The sequence below is a fragment of the Oryctolagus cuniculus genome, chromosome 2 (genome assembly GCF_964237555.1).
Source record: "Oryctolagus cuniculus chromosome 2, mOryCun1.1, whole genome shotgun sequence".
Lineage (NCBI taxonomy): Eukaryota > Metazoa > Chordata > Mammalia > Lagomorpha > Leporidae > Oryctolagus > Oryctolagus cuniculus.
The window spans coordinates 73,407,768-73,427,726 of NC_091433.1; the positions used below are offsets into that span (position 1 = coordinate 73,407,768).

Sequence of the window (19,959 nt, forward strand, 5' to 3'; positions counted from 1 at the left end):
CATAATAAACTATAAGGAATTAAAATTAGTTATAACTTAAACTGTAGTTAATTCTCAATTGTTATTCTTTCAAATATGGGAAGGTAATATCAGAAAATCCCCAAATAATTATTTTACTTTGGAATACAATAAATATTTTGGTTTCTTTTCCTCTTTTGTCTTCTCTGTGTCATACTGACTTCATAATGCTAGAAGCAATTTATTAATTTAGTAGTTTATGATCACAGTGTAGATTAATTATAGCCAACGGTATGCTGGCAACCTGCTTTGCCAGGAAAAACAAAAGGCTAATTTTTAGTGTTTGTAGTTCTGTGTTTTTTTTTCCCAGAAACCCTTTATTTAAGGAATACAAACTTCATGCATTTCATAAGTACAACTTTAGGAACGTGGTGATATTCCCAACTGTACTTGTCCTCCCAGCCACACTCCCACCCCTCTTCCTCCTCCTTTTCCTATTGCCATTCTTATTTTTTACTAAGATCTATTTTCAGTTAACTTTATACATATATGATTTTAAGTTCTGTAGTATTAATACTTTGATCATAGCCACTTAAGTCACAGAATGTTAAGGTGTGAAGAGATGTGCACATCAGCTCTGCGAAGCTGTAAAAGCCAGCTCCAGCACACCTGTTATAGTCCATACATTTTTTAAGATCTTATACAAATCAAATAATCTTCAGAGTATATAAGACCTTACTGTCTTTTGATATTAAACCTTCTAATATTTAACTTAAAGTTATCATACAACTAGCAGATTTTGTCTATGAGATTTAGTAACAGTTTATTTTCATTTTATTGGGGTGGCGCAGGGAGAAAGAATATCTTCCATTAGCTGATTCACTCCCCCAGATGCCTGCAACAGCAGAGACTAGGCCAGGCTGAACCCAGGAGCATGGAGCACAATCTGAATCTCCCACTTGGGTGGCAGGGACATGAGCACTTGGGCCATTACCTGCTGCCTCGCGGGGTGCACATTAGCAGGAAGCTGTATTTGGAAGCAGCATAGCCAGGATTCAAATCAGGGCAATGGTGTGAGATGCAAGCATCTGGAGCAGCATCTGAACTGCTGTGCCAAAGGCCTGACCTCATAGCGGAGTTAGCTGGGATTACAAATGTGTTGGAGTTTGGAAGGTGGACATGTAGTATGGGGAGAGACGGTGCTAAAATGACTGAGGCCTAGAAGCTAGGCCACATTTAGCTCTTACAGAATTCTTATTTTTGAAATTTTTTACTTATGTATTTTACTTATTTGAGAAGGCTTGGAGAGAGTGAGCAAGAGTGATTTTATTCACCGATTCACTTCCCAAATTCCAGCAATCGCTGGGGCTAGACCAGGCAGAAGCTGGGAGCTGGGAGCTCAGTCCAGGTCTCCCATGTATATGGCAAGAATCTAGCTACTTGAGCTATCACCTGCTGCCTCTTGGGGTGTGTGTTAGCAGGACATTAGAATTGGGAGAAGAGCTGGTACTTGAACCCAGGCACTCCAATTTGGGATGCCAGCATCCTAAGCAACACCTTAATCACTATGCCAAATGCCTTCTCATTAGTTGCCCTTAATTTTTTTTTAATTGAAGGATTTGTGATTTATTTAAAGGCAGAGCAAGGGGGAGAGAGAGAGAGAATGAATCATCCAAGTGCTGGTTTACCCCTCAATGACCACAATAGCCAGGTCTGGACCAGCCCAAAACCGGGTGCCAGGAACTCTTGGTCTCCCAGATGGGTGGCAGACGCTCATGTATAGGAAGCTGGATCTGAAGTAGAGCAGGCTGGACTTGAACTGGTACTACAGTATGGGATGCCAGCCTTGCAAGCTGCAGTTTAACCCATTTGTGCCACAATGACGGTCCCATATTCTTTAAGAACTGACTTATGTGTGCCTATATAAATGACTACAAAATAAAGTACTTTTAAGATATCTGTAAATGGAGCATTAACTACTTCACACCTAAACATGGTTCAAATTTTAAAGGTAATTTTTAAAAGGTCATACTAATATCATACTTATACATGACAGATTAAACATAGGGCAAAATGTTTTCTATTGTTGTTGTTTTGTTAGGGGACTTTAAAATTGAAGATGAGTGACAACAGGAACATCTCCAGATGTTTGCTCGAGTCTACAAGTAGTGATGGATAACAAAGTCACAAATGATTGCAGTTTACTTCTCCTTATACGTTTAGATATAATTTTTAAAAATCAAACTTGAAGTTCAGAAAAAGAAATGAGAAACCAACTCTGAACAGAAAAAGATAATGAAAACCAAATCTCTTAAGTATCTATTGAAAAGTTGCTTTTAGTCTTTTTGAAAATACTGATCACCTCCTCCAATAAAGTCTTTTAATAAAACTAATTGGGACTGGACCTGTGGCATGGAGGATAAAGCCACCACCTGCAGTGCCGGCATCCCATATGGGTGCCAGTTCAAGTCCCAGCTGTTCCACTTCTGATGCAGCTCCCTGCTAATGGCCTGGGAAGTCAGTGGAAGATGGCCCAATTCCTTGGGCCCCTGCACCTGTGTGGGAGACCTGGAGGAAGCTCCTAGCTTCTGATCGGCCCAGTTCTGGCCATTGTGACCATCTGGGGAATGAGCCTGCTGTTGGAAGACCTCTCTCACTCTCTCTGCCTCTATCTCTCTGTAACTGCCTTTCAAATAAATAAATAAATATTTTTAAAAACTAATCATAAAATGTTAATTTAATTCTGTAACTTCTTAATATGATATATAAAATGGCATATAACCAACATGATATACCTTATCTTTTAAATTATATTGCTGTTGACAGTGGCATAGGAGCTGGGTGGTAGAAATAGTCCACCCCAGTGTAGCAACAGGTGCCCTCCCCTATCAAAATCAAAAGCAATGATAAAACTGAAGATCAGTCTGCTTTATATTTTCATCACACACTGGCTATCTTTAAAAATGCCATGACTTTCCCATGATTGCTTGGCTGTTTCAACCACACTTCTTCTTTTCCCCTTTCCCCACTGCCTACATATAGTTCTGGTCTTGGTAAGCCACTTACTGTTATCATTGGGAAATTTAATTGGTTAAATCTAAAATAACTGAAGAGCCAGCTCTCTTTTACTAAGTGAAACACTTCAGCATTTCATATAACATTGAAAGATATAAGGTTAAAAGATACAGTGAAACTATATTACTATTTTCAAATTTCTAGAAAGCGATCCTTAGGTAAAATGCAACACCACTTCCTTTGAATTAAGTTGGAAAGTCGTATTTTATATAACAAGCAGGTTCATTTAGCATGGACTATTACAGGCGATTTTGCAGCCCATCAGCATGGTTGGCATATTCAACTATTAAGTATACAAAGTAATTATTGCTGTAATAAAGAAAATGGAGAGGCTGGCATTGTGGCGTAGCAGGTAAAGCTGCCATCTGCAGTGCCAGCATCACATATGGGCACCGCTTCATGTCCTTGCTGCTCCACTTCTGATCCAGCTCCCTGCTAATGGACTGGGAAAAGCAGCAAAAGATGGCCCAAGTGTACCTACCACTCATGTGGGAGGCCCAGATGAAGCTCCTGGTTCCTGGACTCAGCCTGGCCCAGTTCTGGCAGTTGTGGCCATCTGGTCAGTGAACCAGCAGATGGAAGATCTGTCTGGCTGTCTCTCTCTCTCCCTCTCTCTGAAACACTAGCTTTCAAATAAATAAATATTTTTTAAAAATGGAAAGCATTAATTTATTTTGGTGTCATCTTTGTGACTTTACAGTAAAAATGAGTACAAGATTAACAAAATGACAACTAGTACAAGGACCTTGTTGGGATTTATTTATACCTCTGCAAGGTCCGAAAAGAGTGCTTGGCTTGTGTTACGTCTCAGGGTATCCCAGTAACTTCTGGAGACCAGTTCCTCCACATCTGGTTTAAGTACCTGGAGAAATTTTAAGAAGCACAACTGAAATCTAAAGAATAAGTAATTTAGAATTATAATTTATAAACTTTAAATCTCTTAAAAGCCAATCTCAAAAAGGAAACATATGAGCTTACCTTTTTGTTTTCTGCTGCACACAACAGTATTATATTACACTGTTGGAAAGCCTTGGTACTTTAAAAGAAGTAGTTAATGGTATACAACCACTATTTCTAAGTACAATGTGACTCTGTCAAAAAGAATCAAATTCTCCAAACCCTTCCTCCACTCTTTAATTGAAATACATGTAACTTCTAAAAAGTATGAAATACAATTTTCATTTTCACTTTTTGTGACGTAACTGGAGAAGATTTTGGTAATTTTGTAGCAAACTCTTAAAATCATACTTTAAAAATAAAATTGTTGGTGGTCATCCATCTTGTTAGTGATCAAAAAAATCAACATACTTAGGGAAACCAAGTTCAAATAACCCAAAGCTTTACAAAAGGAAGCATACCTGTTTAAATCGATAAATCGAACAACTCAAACGTACTCTGGGATTTGGTAGGTGGTAATATTATAACTGGATAGGTTCTTTCTAATCCATGTTACAAGAATAGGACATCAATATTTTCTAGTCTGAAGAAGGAGATATGAAGACTAAGAATTATGGTCTAACTTTCCTATGAAAATGTTAAATTGCAAACCTAATTTGGATCTCTGTAAACAAAATAATTAAAAGCAGCACAATATTTGTCAGGATTTACCAGGGAATGGTTCACAGAATTTCTGATTTGATGATCTTTTAGTTATTATAAGAAAAAAATGCAGCATGATGTACTTAAAAGTGACATACTGAAAAAAAGAGAACTTTTCTTTTTGGCCTTAATTTTTAAAGTTTGTCACCTCTAATAAATTTATAGTGCATTAAGGAAGTATTTATAAAATCTTCTAAATTTTAATTTCTTCCTATTAACTAGAAACTTTGGCTTGCTGACCATATTTTAATAAATGTTCAATACAATGTTAATAATAACACATTATCTGGCAGGAACTCCTTAGATAACATAAGTGTTACCAAAAGCATAAATGTAGCAAAGTGAAGGAAAATTTTTTCAACATTCTTTTCAGTAACTTAATAAGCTTTAACTAAGAACTTATAAACTAAACATAAATTAAACAGGTAAAAAGAGCTAAATACAGAACTACACAGTTCATTTTCTGTTATATAGTTATGGAATAACCTCAGCAAATACAAGCTAAATTAAATACTTAACTTTCAAGTATTATTTACATATTTTGAACCTGGATCATTTAAAAGTAGAAACCTAGAAGGTATGATAAAGAAGAGGATTGTTAAATCTACCAAATTAGAAAATAAGGCTTACTCTGTAGGAGAAAAAGAGAAACGATTCTCTTTGTGAAGCCGGGTGCCAAACACTGGTCACCATCTCTCTCTCACACAGAGACACACACACACACATGACATTATACAAATATTCACAATACTATCAGGAGATAAAGTTAGTTTAGCAAACCATGTGTTTTCTAAGCAGAGAAAAGAAGCCAATCTACTAAAATATACTGATTATCACTGAATGACAGGATATTTTTCATTTTCTTCTTTCTATCCCCACATTAATAATATTTTTAAAAACATGTATCTTTATTAGAAAAACACACAACTTTTTCAAATTAAAATCTGAAGTTAGAAACTGGAACTGAATCCAGGTCTCCCACAAAGGTGGCAGGGATCCAACTACCTGGGCCATCATCTCCTGCAGAAATGCCAGAATCAGAAGCAGAGTTAGGACTCAAATCTAGGCACTTAGATATGGGGGATGTGGGTATCCCAAGAAATGCCTCAACTGCTACACCATATGCCTGCCTGTTTTTGTATTTTAATGAATCAAAATATCCTCACCTAAGTATATATTTTAAGAGTGTACAATTATGAGATTTAGTAAGGGGTAAGCTTAAAGAATGAATTAGTGAATATAAAATCTAACAAATATGAAAATAATTCTAAATAAGTACCTATTGTACATATTGTAATAGTCTAGGGAGTAGATACTTGGCCCAGCAATTAAGACAGCTGAAGAAACTGGGTTCCTGCCTCACACAATGGAGACTTGGATTGAGCTGCAGGTACTTGGTGAATGAACCAGCAGATGGGAACTTCTCTCTGCTTCTCAAAAAATGAAAAAAAAAAATCAAGTATGTGGTATTAGAAAAAAAATTATGGAAAATACTGTACAATAATTTCAAGTACCCATGCCAGGAGAGGAATAAAAGACAATAAAGTATTTTAAGATTCTTTTTGAGTTATAGAGTAGATACTATGTAATCTAAGACTATTGTTTTAAGTATATTTAATTAAAATCTCAGGAATAGCAACACAAAGAACAGAAATTTGGTGTATATCTTCTAACTCAGAGAAAAATAAAAAGTGGGGGAATAAACTTTAATTAATTCAAAATAAGGCAAGAAAGAAAAAACAACAGTATCTACTTGTAGAATAAAATGACTAGTATAAAATCCAAATCAATTAGCAAGCACAGTAATCTAAATTGAATTCTCCAGTTAAAAAACACAGATTGTGAACCAGGATAAAAAGAAAACAGCACAATTTACAAAGTATGCTGTTACAAAAGACATCCCCGAGCCAGAGCTGTGGTATAGTAGGCTAAGCATCTGCCTGTGGTGTAGGCATCCCATATGGGCACTGGTTCAACACCCGGCTGCTCCTCTTCTGATCCAGCTCTTTCCTATGGCCTGGGAAAGCAGCAGAAGATGGCCCAAGTGCTTGTGCCCCTGCACCCATGTGGGAGATCTGGAAGAAGCTCCTGGCTTCTGGCTTCAGATCAGCCCCATCTCCAGCCATTGCAGCCATCTGGGGAGTGAACCAGTGGATGGAAGATTTTTCTCTATCTCTCCCTCTCTCTTCTGTAACTCTACTTTTCAAATAGATAAATAGAGAAAAAAAATTTTAAGACCTTCCTAACAAGTAAGGAAAGAAAGGGGTTAAAAAAGTTGTAACAGGCTTCTATTAATGAAAGGCTAGTAATTAGCACCAACCGTCTCACTGAGAACAACTGAAAGCTGTGCAACATAATCTTGCAGACATTATTTGCCTCTGGCACTGTGTTGACATTTGCTCTGATGGTGGAAAAGCAATGGTGTCCGTAAAACTGCTGGTGCCTAAGTACAAATGAATCAGTGTCACCAAAGACCAAAATCATTACATTCTTCAGTGCCAAACACTTATAGTAAAAAAAAAAAAAAAAAAAAAAAAAAAAAAAACAGAACACAAGGAAAAATGAAATCCACTTAAGAATGTACTTGCTGGGGCCGGCGCCATGGCTCACTTGGTTAATCCTCCGCCTGCAGCACTGGCATCCCATATGGGTGCCAGGTTCTGGTCCCGGTTGCTCCTCTTCCAGTCCAGCTCTCTGCTGTGGCTTGGGAAGGCAGTGGAGGATGGTCCAAGTGCTTGGGCCCCTGCACCCACATGGGAGACCAGGAGAAAACACCTGGCTCCTGGCTTCGGATCGGCGCAGTGTGCCGACCGTGGTGGCCATTTGGGGGATGAACCAACGGAAGGAAGACCTTTCTCTCTGTCTCTCTCTCACTGTCTAACTCTGCCTGTCTAAAAAAAAAAAGAAAAAAAAAAGAATACTTGATGAAGAAGAAAACACAATTTTTTTCAACTGTCTACTGAATATCTATCTATTTAATAGTTGGAGTGGTGAAATGGGAAACATCCCTAAAGTACTTTTGCTGCATACTGAAGTACTACTACAGTTGTCTGAGAAAAGAATGAAAGATTGTGATGTTGCAAGCTGAACTACCCCCTCTTTCATGAACTGTCATTTTTATTTAAAAGAACAACTAACAGACAAATTATGATTATTCAAAGTTCAGTAGTTGGCAGAATTTTTTTGGAAAATGACCCAAGTGAGCTTGTTACTCAAAGCAAACAACTGACAGTATTTGTTGCCAAAATAATGTGTTGCAACAGAGTGAATACAAAAGCAATTATGAAAAATGAGCTGTCTTTTATTAAAGCAGACATCAAAGAGATCTGCATAAAATGTAAAACAATACCACTCTCCTCACCACATTGTTATTTTTCATAAAATAGTTTACATTAACATGTAGTGTTATTTATTCTTGTTTTAAAAATATATGTTTAAATTCTATCAGGTAGTTAAAACCCACAAAACAAAATTTTTGGATTCTCAATTTGCAATAATGAAGATATCGTAAGACCAAATGTTTGAGAACCACTGCTATAGCAATAAAAGACAATGAACTAGGAATGAATACAACAATGCAGATGAAACTGACAATCACAATGGAAGCAAGACATGGAAAAATTCAGATGATATGATTCCATTTACATGAAGCACAAAAATGTGTAAACCTAAATTCTGTTGCTTAGGATTGAATTAGCAAAGCACAACAAATAAATGATTTACATGAAAGTCATGATTATGGTTATCTTCCTGAAAACAGTGAGGGAAGCCAACTGAGAATACGTAGGAAGGGGCTTCCTGGGGGTATGGCAATATGTTATTTCTTGATACATATGGTGGTTAAAATTTTGTAATGATTTACTTAATATAAAATTTTCAGTAAATTTTGAACTCAAGATATGCTTAAAAATCATCACTACAGGAGAAAAAATTTTAAAGACAATAATATAAAATATTAAGAAAAATAAGGATGGATAGTTATTCAGATCAACTATAGTAGATATTAAAGCAAAAGCATTTCTAGAGGTTTAGAGATAGTATATAGTAGAAGATCCAATTTACTAAGCAGATATAAATAATCTATAGTCTTATACAGGTAATAATGCTTCAAAACATGTAAAACAAAAATTAAGAGATCTATAAATAAAAATTAACAAATCTATTATTGTAACCATGTAATTTAGAATACTGACAGATCAAGCACACAAAAACATTAGTAATGACAGAAAATTTAAAACACATTAACAGGTGGTAATATATATGATGGTACTTCAAAAAGTTCATGGAAAATGGAGTTAAAAGATAAGTTTATTTTGGTGAAAAAATTTTTGAAGTCCATGCACATTCATATATATTACAACCTTATCACCCAAAATTGAAAAAACACATTCTTTACAAAAACAAATTATTTATGAATATCAACACTTAGTCCATAAAATAAGTGTTAATACATACCAAGGAATTATTATAAATTATTATAAATATTGCCATCAGAAAATGGCAGTGGAATTAGAGTAATTAAGAATAATCTTTAAGAAGCCATATAAAGCATGCCAAAATCAATATACTTGACTCAGGGAGTACTTATTCTTTTAAAATTTTTATACTTCTTTTCATCACTGTGGGAAGAAAATCAAGAGTTGACTGTATGAGAAAAGAAGTATGAAAAGAATCAGGATTATTTGGAACAGTAATTATAAAGGTGGAAACTATCTTTGTGGATACAAAGAAATATGATCAGTTTTACAATACAGCAAGAAATGATTTAACATATACTGTGATGATTAAATTATTAATGATTGATTAATTAGTTTTAAATTTGAAGCACGCTACTATAGAGGCCACAACGGAATCTTAGTAATAACCAAAGAGGGCCACTGCCTTTCCTAATGGAACTCCTTCCTAAAGGTAGAAAGTGGCTATCAGATGTGAGGGTACTTCAGAAAGTTCATGTGAAAATGGAGTAAAAAGGTTAAGTTGTGGTGGGTGTTGGTATAGTAGGTAGGTACACACATATAGCCAACATGCCACATTGGAGTGCCTGGGTTGAATCCTAGCTTCTCTGCTTCTGATCCAGCTTCCCACTAATGTGCTACTAGGAGGCAGCAGATCAAATATTTGGGTCCCTGCCACCTATGTGGGAAACCCAGATGGAGTTCCAGGCTTCTGTCTTTGGCTTGGCCCAGCCCTGGTTGTTGTGGATATTTGGAGAGTGAGACTGCTATTCCATCTGTCTCTCTGCCTTTCAAATAAAATGAAAGTTAAATAAATAAATAAATAAAATTTTAAAAGATAAGTTTATTCTGGTGCAAAAAAATTTGAAATACATGCATAGATTTTTCATAATGAGCATTTTTCATGAAGTGAAGAACTTTATTTTTTTTTAATTTATTTGACAGGTAGAGTTATAGACAGTGAGAGAGAGAGAGAGAAAGGTCTTCCTTCTGTTGGTTCACTCCCCAAATGGCCGCCATGGCTGGAGCTACACTGATCCGAAGCCAGGAGCCAGGTGCCTCCTCCTGGTCTCCCATGCGGGTGCAGGGGCCCAAGCACTTGGGCCATCCTCCACTGCCTTCCCGGGCCACAGCAGAGAGCTGGACTGGAAGAGGAGCAACTGGGACTAGAATCCGGAGCCCAAATGGGATGCCGGTGCCGCAGGCAGAGGATTAACCAAGTGAGCCCTGGCACCAGCCTGAAGACCTCTTTTTGAAAAGCCTTCCCATGCATGGATTTCAAAAGGTTTTTCTGTACCAAAATAAACTTAATCTGTTTCTCACAAACTTTTTGAAGTACCTTTGCATCTCTTAGGTTATACTCAACTCCATGATCTGCACTCAAATGAGAATACAACTTGATTGTTCCAGTTAATATATAACTCTGGAAATCAGCAAATAATTGCTATTTAATTTATAAGATTAAACTAACATGTTTGTGTCGTACTTATATCAATGATAATGCATGTATATCTTCAGACTGAATTTTCTTCTAATTTTAAAAAAATTTATTTGCTTGCAGGTTTTGAAAATGATCCTGTTTCTTTTATAGGAAAAAAAGTTTATACAACTGACTAAATTCCCAAAGAAGTTAAAAAATCATATTGTTCACTTACAAGTAGGTAAAAAAGACACCAAGTTATGGCCCTTTAGAATACACATTTTACATATGGGAAAAAGCTACCAGTAAAATAAAATAAGGATTATGAAAATATAAATATTACAACAGTAAAATGTAAAATCATATTACTTTTTGTTTAATAAGCCTAAGTGAAATATGAAATTTAAATGTTTCTCTTATTATTCTCTTAATGTCTGTATTACTGCAATTTGTATAAGTGTTACAAACTCTTTCCTTTTAAGAATAATCTGAGATGTATTTTTCCAAAGCACATAATCATCCTATATGAAAATTACTTATGAGAGTAAAGAAAAAATAAAAATTGTCACAGATAGGAAAATGGCTAATACAATAATGACCTGGTAGACAGAAAAATAAATCATAAAGTTATAAATGTTATTGATATTAATTTTCTCAGGGCACATGGCATTATACTCTATGGGATTTTTATCTTATTTATTCTTATAAAATTTTGAATAATTAACAGAGGAATCTTTAAAATTTTTTAAGAAAATGATAGACTCTACTTAATGGAAAATGGTGGTGAATTTTGTAGAATAAATTTAAAATATCTTGTGAGGAATTAAAACAATTAGTTATATGGGTCCCATGAACTTGGCTTATCCTCTGACCCTTTCTAGATCCATTCCTTGTGACTAGGCAAACTATTTTGGGTTTACTTCATGCTAAAGCAACTTCTACTATATGTTCAACCCAGAAGAAGGATTAGTGTTTAGAGTCTGGAATTCTAATTAACCATCCAATCAAGAGGCAGAAACCAACTTTTAGATTTGTACACTGAAACCTTCAGCAGGGTAATACTGGGCAACCCTAGTTTCAACGGCATCTCAGGTGGAATTTCTATGATTTGAGTATCCTTATAGGTAACTGAAGGATCCCTGGAGAAATTAAATGAACTGTGAACTTTTACACTCAATGTGCCCAATTTTAGTATATTAATTACTTAAAGGCTGAGCTAACCAACAATCTCTGACTTTCTCAGAATAGAAAGAAGAAAGCTCAGCATAAGAAGAATACATTTGTGACTGGTCAGGTATGACCACCAGTCAAATAAAAAAAAAGAATACATTTGGAATTTCACATATAGGAACTGTTAAATTTTCTCAAGAGTCATAATTTCTCTTGAAGAAATAATGACATCCTGATATACTGAATGTATTAAGAAGCATCTTGGGCCAAGTACTTGAATGGAGCAGATAAAGTAGGATAGCAATAAAGGTTTTAGAGAAAAAAAATGTGAGAAATACTAAAAACTAAACAAAAAGTCTATCCATTAATACACTTCTTTATTAGAACTGAACAAAAACTACAAGCCAGGTGGACAGATCTAGCTCTAAAATAGTTGTATTCTTCAGGAGCATAGCATGAGTATCTATTTTATAGTTCGGACATAACTCTTCAGATACTGCTGAAAAATAAAAATTTTCTATTACTCTGCCAGATTATTGGCTGCTGTTCACTCACCTTTGCCTTATTTTAATCTAATGTTACACAATTTCTCAGTTTATTTTAGTCTTCTCATAAATCTAGGAAGGAAATGTAAATTTCTGGCTTGATTGTACTTTATTATATTCAATATACCCCAAAATATTCTAAATAGCAAATATAGCTTTATGGAAAGAAAAAACATTATCAGGTATAACAGGTGAGGGCTATCTACATAAAGAACATTTAAAGTATTGTACATACACTATTAGTAGGAGAATGGTATCCATAAAGTTGAAGACGCTGACATAGAGCACAAAGGGGCCAAATGAAGTGTCACATTTCAGAATGAACCCAAGTATAGCAAAAGAAAAAAGGAAAAAGACGACAAAATAATCAATTAGGAAGGGTAAATCATTATGCTACATTCTCTATAGAGCACACACACAAGTGGGATAAATGTTAAAGATGAGTAGCAAAGTTTTAAAAATCGTATATAATTAAACATTAAATGAATTTGTGCTCATTTCAACCATTTTCATTGCAACATTCTCATAGCACTATTGCTTTGAGTAAAACATTTTACTCGTAAGTACGCAGTTGTAGTTAGACATGCTTAAGCAACCTTACATGGGATGGGGATAAATCTAGATGTAGCAGCATGGCAGTGGAAATGGTATGAGAGACCTGCACCGGAACCCTGTTCTGCTATTATCAGTGCTGTGACATTAGGAAACCCAGTCAACATCTCTAAAAGTGATTTCTCATCTGTGCATGAAATAGGTATACTTACCTCAAAGAACTGTAATGAGGACTAAATGGGAGTAACATTTATAATGGACATAGAACACAGCTTAGCAGACAAGTGTCCCAAAATATTTTATGTCCATTGTCCTCTTCCTCTTTGAAGGGTAGTTTTATTTTAGTTTGTAAATAGTTTTAGATTTAGTTCTGATTTAATTCTGATTTGGTTATGTTATTGCTCAGTTTAAACAGTTTTGTGCTTCTAGTAAGTAAAGCAGAACTTTAATAGCTAACCTCCTTTTGAGTTTTTATTTCACATACTTTTAAGTGTCCCTGTGTTATTGCTCATTTAACCTCCATAACAATTACAGGTGATTAGAATTCTTACTCCTATTGCACAAATGAAAAAAGAGGAGGGACAGAGAAATCCAGGACCTTGTTCAAGATTACCCATGTGATGAATGGCAGGCTAATATTCAAACCTTCAAAATCTGGCTCCTGAGCCTGTGCTATACTGTCTCTCATGTGGCCCATGTATTTTCAGAATAAGCTAAATTTTAATTATTTTAAAATACAAAATATTTTAAGAATTTGTAGGATGATATTGTTAATTCTATCACCTTGATAACACCAACTGGCATTGTACAAAATTCTCTACAACTAAAGTAGTATAAAGTAGAATCTTATCAGTTCAGACTTGCATTATTTAACATGTGACTAGCACCAATAAATTAATACTAAGTATCATTATCACTAAGCATAGTAGTGAATATTTCCTATATTACTGTGGAGTTCTGTGATTTCAGAATCTGAACTAAAGGTTATTTCTGAATTTTCTTAAGGAATAGCTCTGAGAGTTAAATTATGTAATAAGATTTCAGGAGCACTGTTTAAATTATATGAGATAAATACTTCTGTGGTACTTGTGGAGATCCACGACTTTAGTAGCATTCTTTCACACATAAACAAGTTTTTATATTACTTTTAATTTATTTTTAACCTCTTCTTTAAAACAAACTCTTTGCCGCTATATTTGCCAGGGAATGCTTCATTGATCCAGATGCATTTAAATAATACAATTTAGGGTATGTGGGTATAATTTTGATTTTATAATTTGGATAGACTTGCCCTAATTAATTCAAGTTAATGAAGTTTTACTGTGTCACTACTATGAAATATTTGCATTAAATCAATATGAAATTTACTTTACCTTGGCTGCAGTGAAGCTCAGAGCCAAGTTTTGTGTAGACACTATAGTATTTCCCAGTGTGTACTGTCTGCTATTATTTTCCCTTTATCTCTTTTGCTTTGTTACTTGATGTGTGTATGTTAGTTATTGTTAATGATTACAGTGGAATTGTATTTTTATTGGAAGATCTATAAAACCTTTCTGGAAAGAGTATTAAATAAAACAGTTGAATTTCCATCCATTGAGATACTATCTATTTTGTCACTTAAAGTACATTCATTAACATAATCCAACCTCCTTAAATAATACAATTTACCTCTTCAGTCAGTTATAGTTCATCTATCAAAATTAAAATAACTGTTTACTATTTTAAAACATTATCTATAGGAAATGACATTTAAGAAAGTATTAAATTCTCTAGTCTTCTTTGCTAATACTCTAATCCTATTTAGACATAATTTATTTATTATAATTTGGAAACCATGAGACAGGAATTCAATAGAGAATTATGAAGGTCCCCTTTAATACTTGGCTAACATTACAATTAGCTCTTTGATTTTTTTCAAGAATGTTTTACATAGCTTTGTCAGTAGTATACTGTAAGAGGTCCAACACTACTTGTAATTATATAAAAGTCAAATATACTATGAAGCATTATGTTTCATAACTCTGACAATGTTTTTAATAAACTAAATATAAATATATTTTTCACAAGTATAGTGAGATTTACTATGGTATCTGTCTGCTATATATAGTCCATATTTAAAAAAATCTTATACATATTCTTAGAACAAAGAGCAATAACAAAATATGTTATACCTGTCTGATGTTAATTGCTTGAATTCCATTTAGAATAATTAAACAACCACACAGCCAAACTCATTTGCAAATGAGGCAACTATCCTTTACATGCCAGCAAAATTAATAATATTTCTGGTATCTAAATAGCAGATGAAGACACAGTACAGGGGATGAAAGCACAGGTTTTTGAGTTGGCCAGACCTGGGTTCAAATCTTGACTTTGCCATTTAACAACTATGTAACACTGGAGAAAAGATTTAACCTTTCTATTTACTAGTTTTCTCATTTATGACTACAGATAAGAGAATTGTTGGGTAGACTAAATGAGAAAATACATGTAAACCACATAATATAGTATCTGACTGTATGGTCTCAGTGTCTGCTAGTTAGTCTTTATTAAGTGAATCTGACCTGTTGTCAGGCTGAAATACTTGGGACAAACAAAACACTGGTAGAAAGATAGGAAAAAATATAGTTTAGTTCTAAACTCAAAATAAGAAAAAAATATTATGCATTACAGGAGAATCTATAATACGTAATTGTAAGAATGAAAAAACTATTTCCTTGTATTTGTTTCAACATTTGTTTCAACATTCATGTCATTATATTACCACTATCCTTCACATTATAATTAAATCTTTGCACTTCACCTTTAAATTTTTACATGCATAATGATCTGTAATATCTTTATTAAATATACCCTTCAAATCTCACAGATAACAATAATATGGATGAAAATGATTTAATGAATAATGAATATGATTGTGAATACAGATGTTTAAGATCAATATTTACTATAAATATTGATACTGATGCATGTAAATAATGAAGTAATTTCTCTATAGAGGAACATTTCAAGAAGATGGCAGCATCAAAGTTACAAATTTTAGTAACTTTTTCTTAACATGAATAAAATAATTCTCACCTAGAAAACCCACCTGAGACTACTATAAAGTATTCTTACCAGCATTGCACGCTTTTCTTCATCTCCTTTAGTTTCTCTCTTTTCATTTTTTTTCCTAAATATCTCTTGAAGCTGAAAAGGAAATCAATTTAGAATTAAATACCCAACAAGAGTTTCTGGCAGAGAGAACTACATACATCTTCCATCCAGTGGTTCACTCCCAAATGCCTACAACAGTTGGGTTTGAGCCAGGTCACAGCCAGGAGCCAAGAACTCCAGCCAGGTCTCCTAGGCGCATGACAGGGACCCAGGGAGTGAAGGCATCATTTGCTGCCTCCTTTAGTGCTCATTAGCAGAACCTTGGATCAGAATCAGAGTCAGGACTTGATCCGAGGCACTTTGATGTGGGATGTGTATCATACTAAGCAGCAGGTTAACCTGCTGTGCCACAATACCAGCCCCTATTATGATGATCTTTATACACTGAATATAATTTATATTTTTATAATGTAAAGTTATCCAAATTTCTCATGGTATAAAAACACACGCAAGCAATATTTAATTATTGATAAGATACAGCATACAAGATACATACCACCAAAAACTCCTTTTTATCTACCATCTCGTTGCCATCAGTGTCAAACATGTTGAAAGCTATTCTAAAACCAGCATGTGGCTCTGCCAGAAGAGTAGAGAAAGTATTCATGAAACAAAAAATGTATTTTACAGTATAAAATGTATTAGTTGTAAATAGTTATTCACATTCTGTCCAGAAATACTTTTTTAAACAAGAAATTGAAAAAAACACATTACTATTAAATAGAATGAAAGATACATGCAAGTACCATATTTCTGCTTGATTTATAAGGGGTCTTCATATAAAAAAAGTCACAGAAAATGCAAATTATAAAAAAACTATGTATTAATTTTAGAAACTTTTATATCAAAATAAGCTTAGCTTTTAAGTCTAATCTTCCCAAGAACTCTCTGAAGTCCCCTCAGATTAGCACACTTAAAAATAAAGTGATAAAGCAATCTAAAAGTACCTGTGTGGTTTTATTGGTTAGCACTCAAAGAAAAATTTGCCTACTTTTCTTCTAAAAATAAGCATTTCTCTTTCTCATACAAAATCTATCAGTTTGTTTAAAAGAAAACTATCAAATCATAACATCTGGAATATTTTCCCTATGTTCAATTATTTAAAGTGGCAGAAAAAAATTTAAAGAAAACATGACATAATAGACCACTCCTGATTACTGAGAAAGTTGTATCTGAAATGACCTATGAAAAATGACCTCTTTCAAGAGTGATATATTATATATTTGGCTTTAAACTTCTAGAGGATTCAAAAACAGAAATATAAAATAAAAGAAGCTTGCAGGTATAATCCTCAGTTTCCTCCAAAATATAAGGGACAACTGCTATTCTGGGAAAGACAGACTTTCACATATTACAAACTTTGCTTTAGTTTTTGAAATTTATTATGAGGTCCAACCTCTTTCCACTTCTAGAGCACAAAGAAGAAAACTTGAAGTGTCCTTCAAAGAGGAGCTCAGTGTAAAAAGCCTTTCTCAAAACATCTCATCTTTTCTTTTGAGATGACCAGCAAGAAGTTTAGAAAGGGACCCCCCACAGATAAACTTGCTACTGCCTGTTGTGAAATCTTAAACCTGGCAAAAAAGAAGCCCTGCTTTCTTAACCATAACAGCGGTCTGAAAATCCCAGAACAGAAGGTAGACCTTCACCCAGTCTCAATTCTTGAATGTACTATAAAACCTAATTTTTCATTACCATTCACCTAAGAAATAAAAATACACACCATCCCTGACAACCAAGTTTTAAAGATCTTAAAAAATATCTATCTATACAAAAATAATAAATAAAATATAAGACCTTGTAAATAACAGTGAGGAAAGCAAAATAGTAAAATGTAAAGAGAAACTTATAGATTCTATAGCCCACTTCCTGCCACCTGTCTTTCATATTTTTCTTAGTTCTAATCTCACCAATGTTCTAAAAACTTTCAATGTAAACCCCTCAGACATTTCTATAGACGGTTCCTGAACTCCAAAGAAAATTTCACAGAATCCAAAGAGCCTAACCTTGCTGTAGTTATCAAAATTTTCTCTCTCTGTGTGTGTGTGTGTGTGTGTGTGTGTGTATACGCACATACCCTGTCTCATCACAACAAATGGCATTCCTAAACAGTACTGCTCGTATTTTTTGTCTGTATTCTGCTGGCTTAGGTACTTACCACTTTCAAACTGTATCCAAAGTTGTTCTAGCTAATGAGACAACTTTTCAACAACTTTCTGAGGTACTCCTTGGCACCCATTCTAATTCTCATTTGAGCACTCATCATTGACTGGACTTGCATCATCACTATGGCTTTCCAGACTGGATCAACCTCATAAAACTCCATTTCTAATTTTATAATATCTGTTATTCAGCACTAACATTTTAGTTTCAAGTCCAGAAGGCAAAAAATGAAAAAAGACAAGTTTTGAAACACTTGTGCATACATACAACCCATACAACAAAACTTCTTAAAATAGAAGTCAACACTGTGATGTGAATTTTCTAATCACAGAAGTATAAGGTATTTTCAGATTTATTTCTAATGAGAGTTTTGATGTTCTGATTTCTGATTTCCATATGTCTCTACATATCCTCACAACCAGAAATCCTCCCATTTTTTTCTATTTTCATTTCATCAGATGTACAAAAGGTAAAATCTTTGCCATTTTCTACCTTGCATTCCAGTGTGGTGAAACACTAGGGCATGTAAACCCTTGTCAAATAGCGTAAGTGCTATGAGGAAAATAAAACACAGGAAGGAGATAAAAAAGGAAGAGATGAGAAAGGAAACCATTTTAGAGATGACGATCAAGTAAAACTAGCTACGCCCTCACATTTGAAAGCAATCCTGAAAGATTTTTTTTTTAAAAGATTTATTTATTTATTTGAAAGTCAGAGTTACACAGAGAGAGAAGGAGAGGCAGAGAAAGTGATCTTCCATCCACTGATTCATTCCCCAGTTGGCTGCAATGGCCGGCGCTGCACGGATCTGAAGCAAGGAGCAAGAGCTTCTTCTGGGTTTCCCATGCAGGTGCAGGGGCCCAAGGACTTGGGCCATCTTCTACTGCTTTCCCAGGCCATAGCAGAGAGCTGGATTGGAAGTGGAGCAGCCGGTACTCGAACCAGTGCCCATATGGGATGCTGGCACTGCAGGCGGCAGCTTTACCCACTACGCTACAGTGCTGGTCCCCTGAAAGATGTTTATCAAGAGGATCTTGAGGAAAAGCATGGACATCAGAGGGAATAACAGTTCAAATCCCCGAGGTAGGAATTCAAGGAATAGAAAGGGCAGGTAGCTGGGGACAGTAAATGAAAACATATAATTTCCACCATTAAATAAAACAAATTGAAAATCTTAGTAAACCTTTGTATATTTCATTAGAAGTGCTGCATATGAAGGAAGGGAATAAGAAAGATGTTCTAGGATGTAATGATGAGTATTTTGATAGGCTCATTAGTTCAGAAACTCATCTTCATATCAGTCTTGCAGAAAATGTGATTCAAATGAATCTAGCAAGAAATTTACAAATTATTACATGACATTTGAAATCTCATGTAGACTGAAACCAAAAAAGTTGATACATAATAATAAATCTATAATTTTTGAGCATTTTATTACTGAAAGATAAGCCAGAATATTTATGTTTCTGATTCATGATAGTGCTTTGGTTTGGCATTTTTCTGTGGATTTGTATGAGTTTTGCAGACCAGCAAGAACATACCTAAAGTTATTTTCAGTAGTAACAAAACCTAAGAAAGATCTGTTTTCCAGGATTTTGATTAAAAAGAAAACTGTATCCAGAAATAGATTTAATGAGTATACTTACTTGTTAAAATACACAAAAGGAAAAGATATTCTGTATAAGAAATCACACCTAGAAAAAAAAGTATTGGTTATGCTAGAACCATATTACTTTATTTTCTTATTTATTAAAGTAAAATATTTTAATAGCAATAAATACTAATGTTTTAAGTGAGACTAAATCATCATAAAATCATAAGCAACAACAGCAAAATTAATTTTATTTTAGTTGTTCTAAGCCTTCTATAG

General features: G+C 34.4%; 1 protein-coding gene across 6 annotated transcripts in view; it reads right to left on the reverse strand.

Annotated features, from left to right (window-relative positions):
- MICU3 (mitochondrial calcium uptake family member 3) overlaps nucleotides 1–19,959 on the reverse strand; it is a 136,791-nt gene that overhangs the window by 62,955 nt on the left and 53,877 nt on the right. For 5 of the 6 annotated variants that reach the window (XM_008251192.4, XM_051842596.2, XM_002709513.5 and 2 more), the window contains exons 5-9: nucleotides 19,736–19,783; nucleotides 16,426–16,508; nucleotides 15,891–15,962; nucleotides 12,457–12,495; nucleotides 3,800–3,895 (exon numbers count right to left, since the gene is read on the reverse strand). In XM_008251192.4, the coding sequence (XP_008249414.1) occupies nucleotides 3,800–3,895; nucleotides 12,457–12,495; nucleotides 15,891–15,962; nucleotides 16,426–16,508; nucleotides 19,736–19,783 (338 nt within the window). The remainder of the gene's footprint in view (nucleotides 1–3,799; nucleotides 3,896–12,456; nucleotides 12,496–15,890; nucleotides 15,963–16,425; nucleotides 16,509–19,735; nucleotides 19,784–19,959) is intronic. The other variant, XM_017338923.3, reaches the window with a different exon arrangement.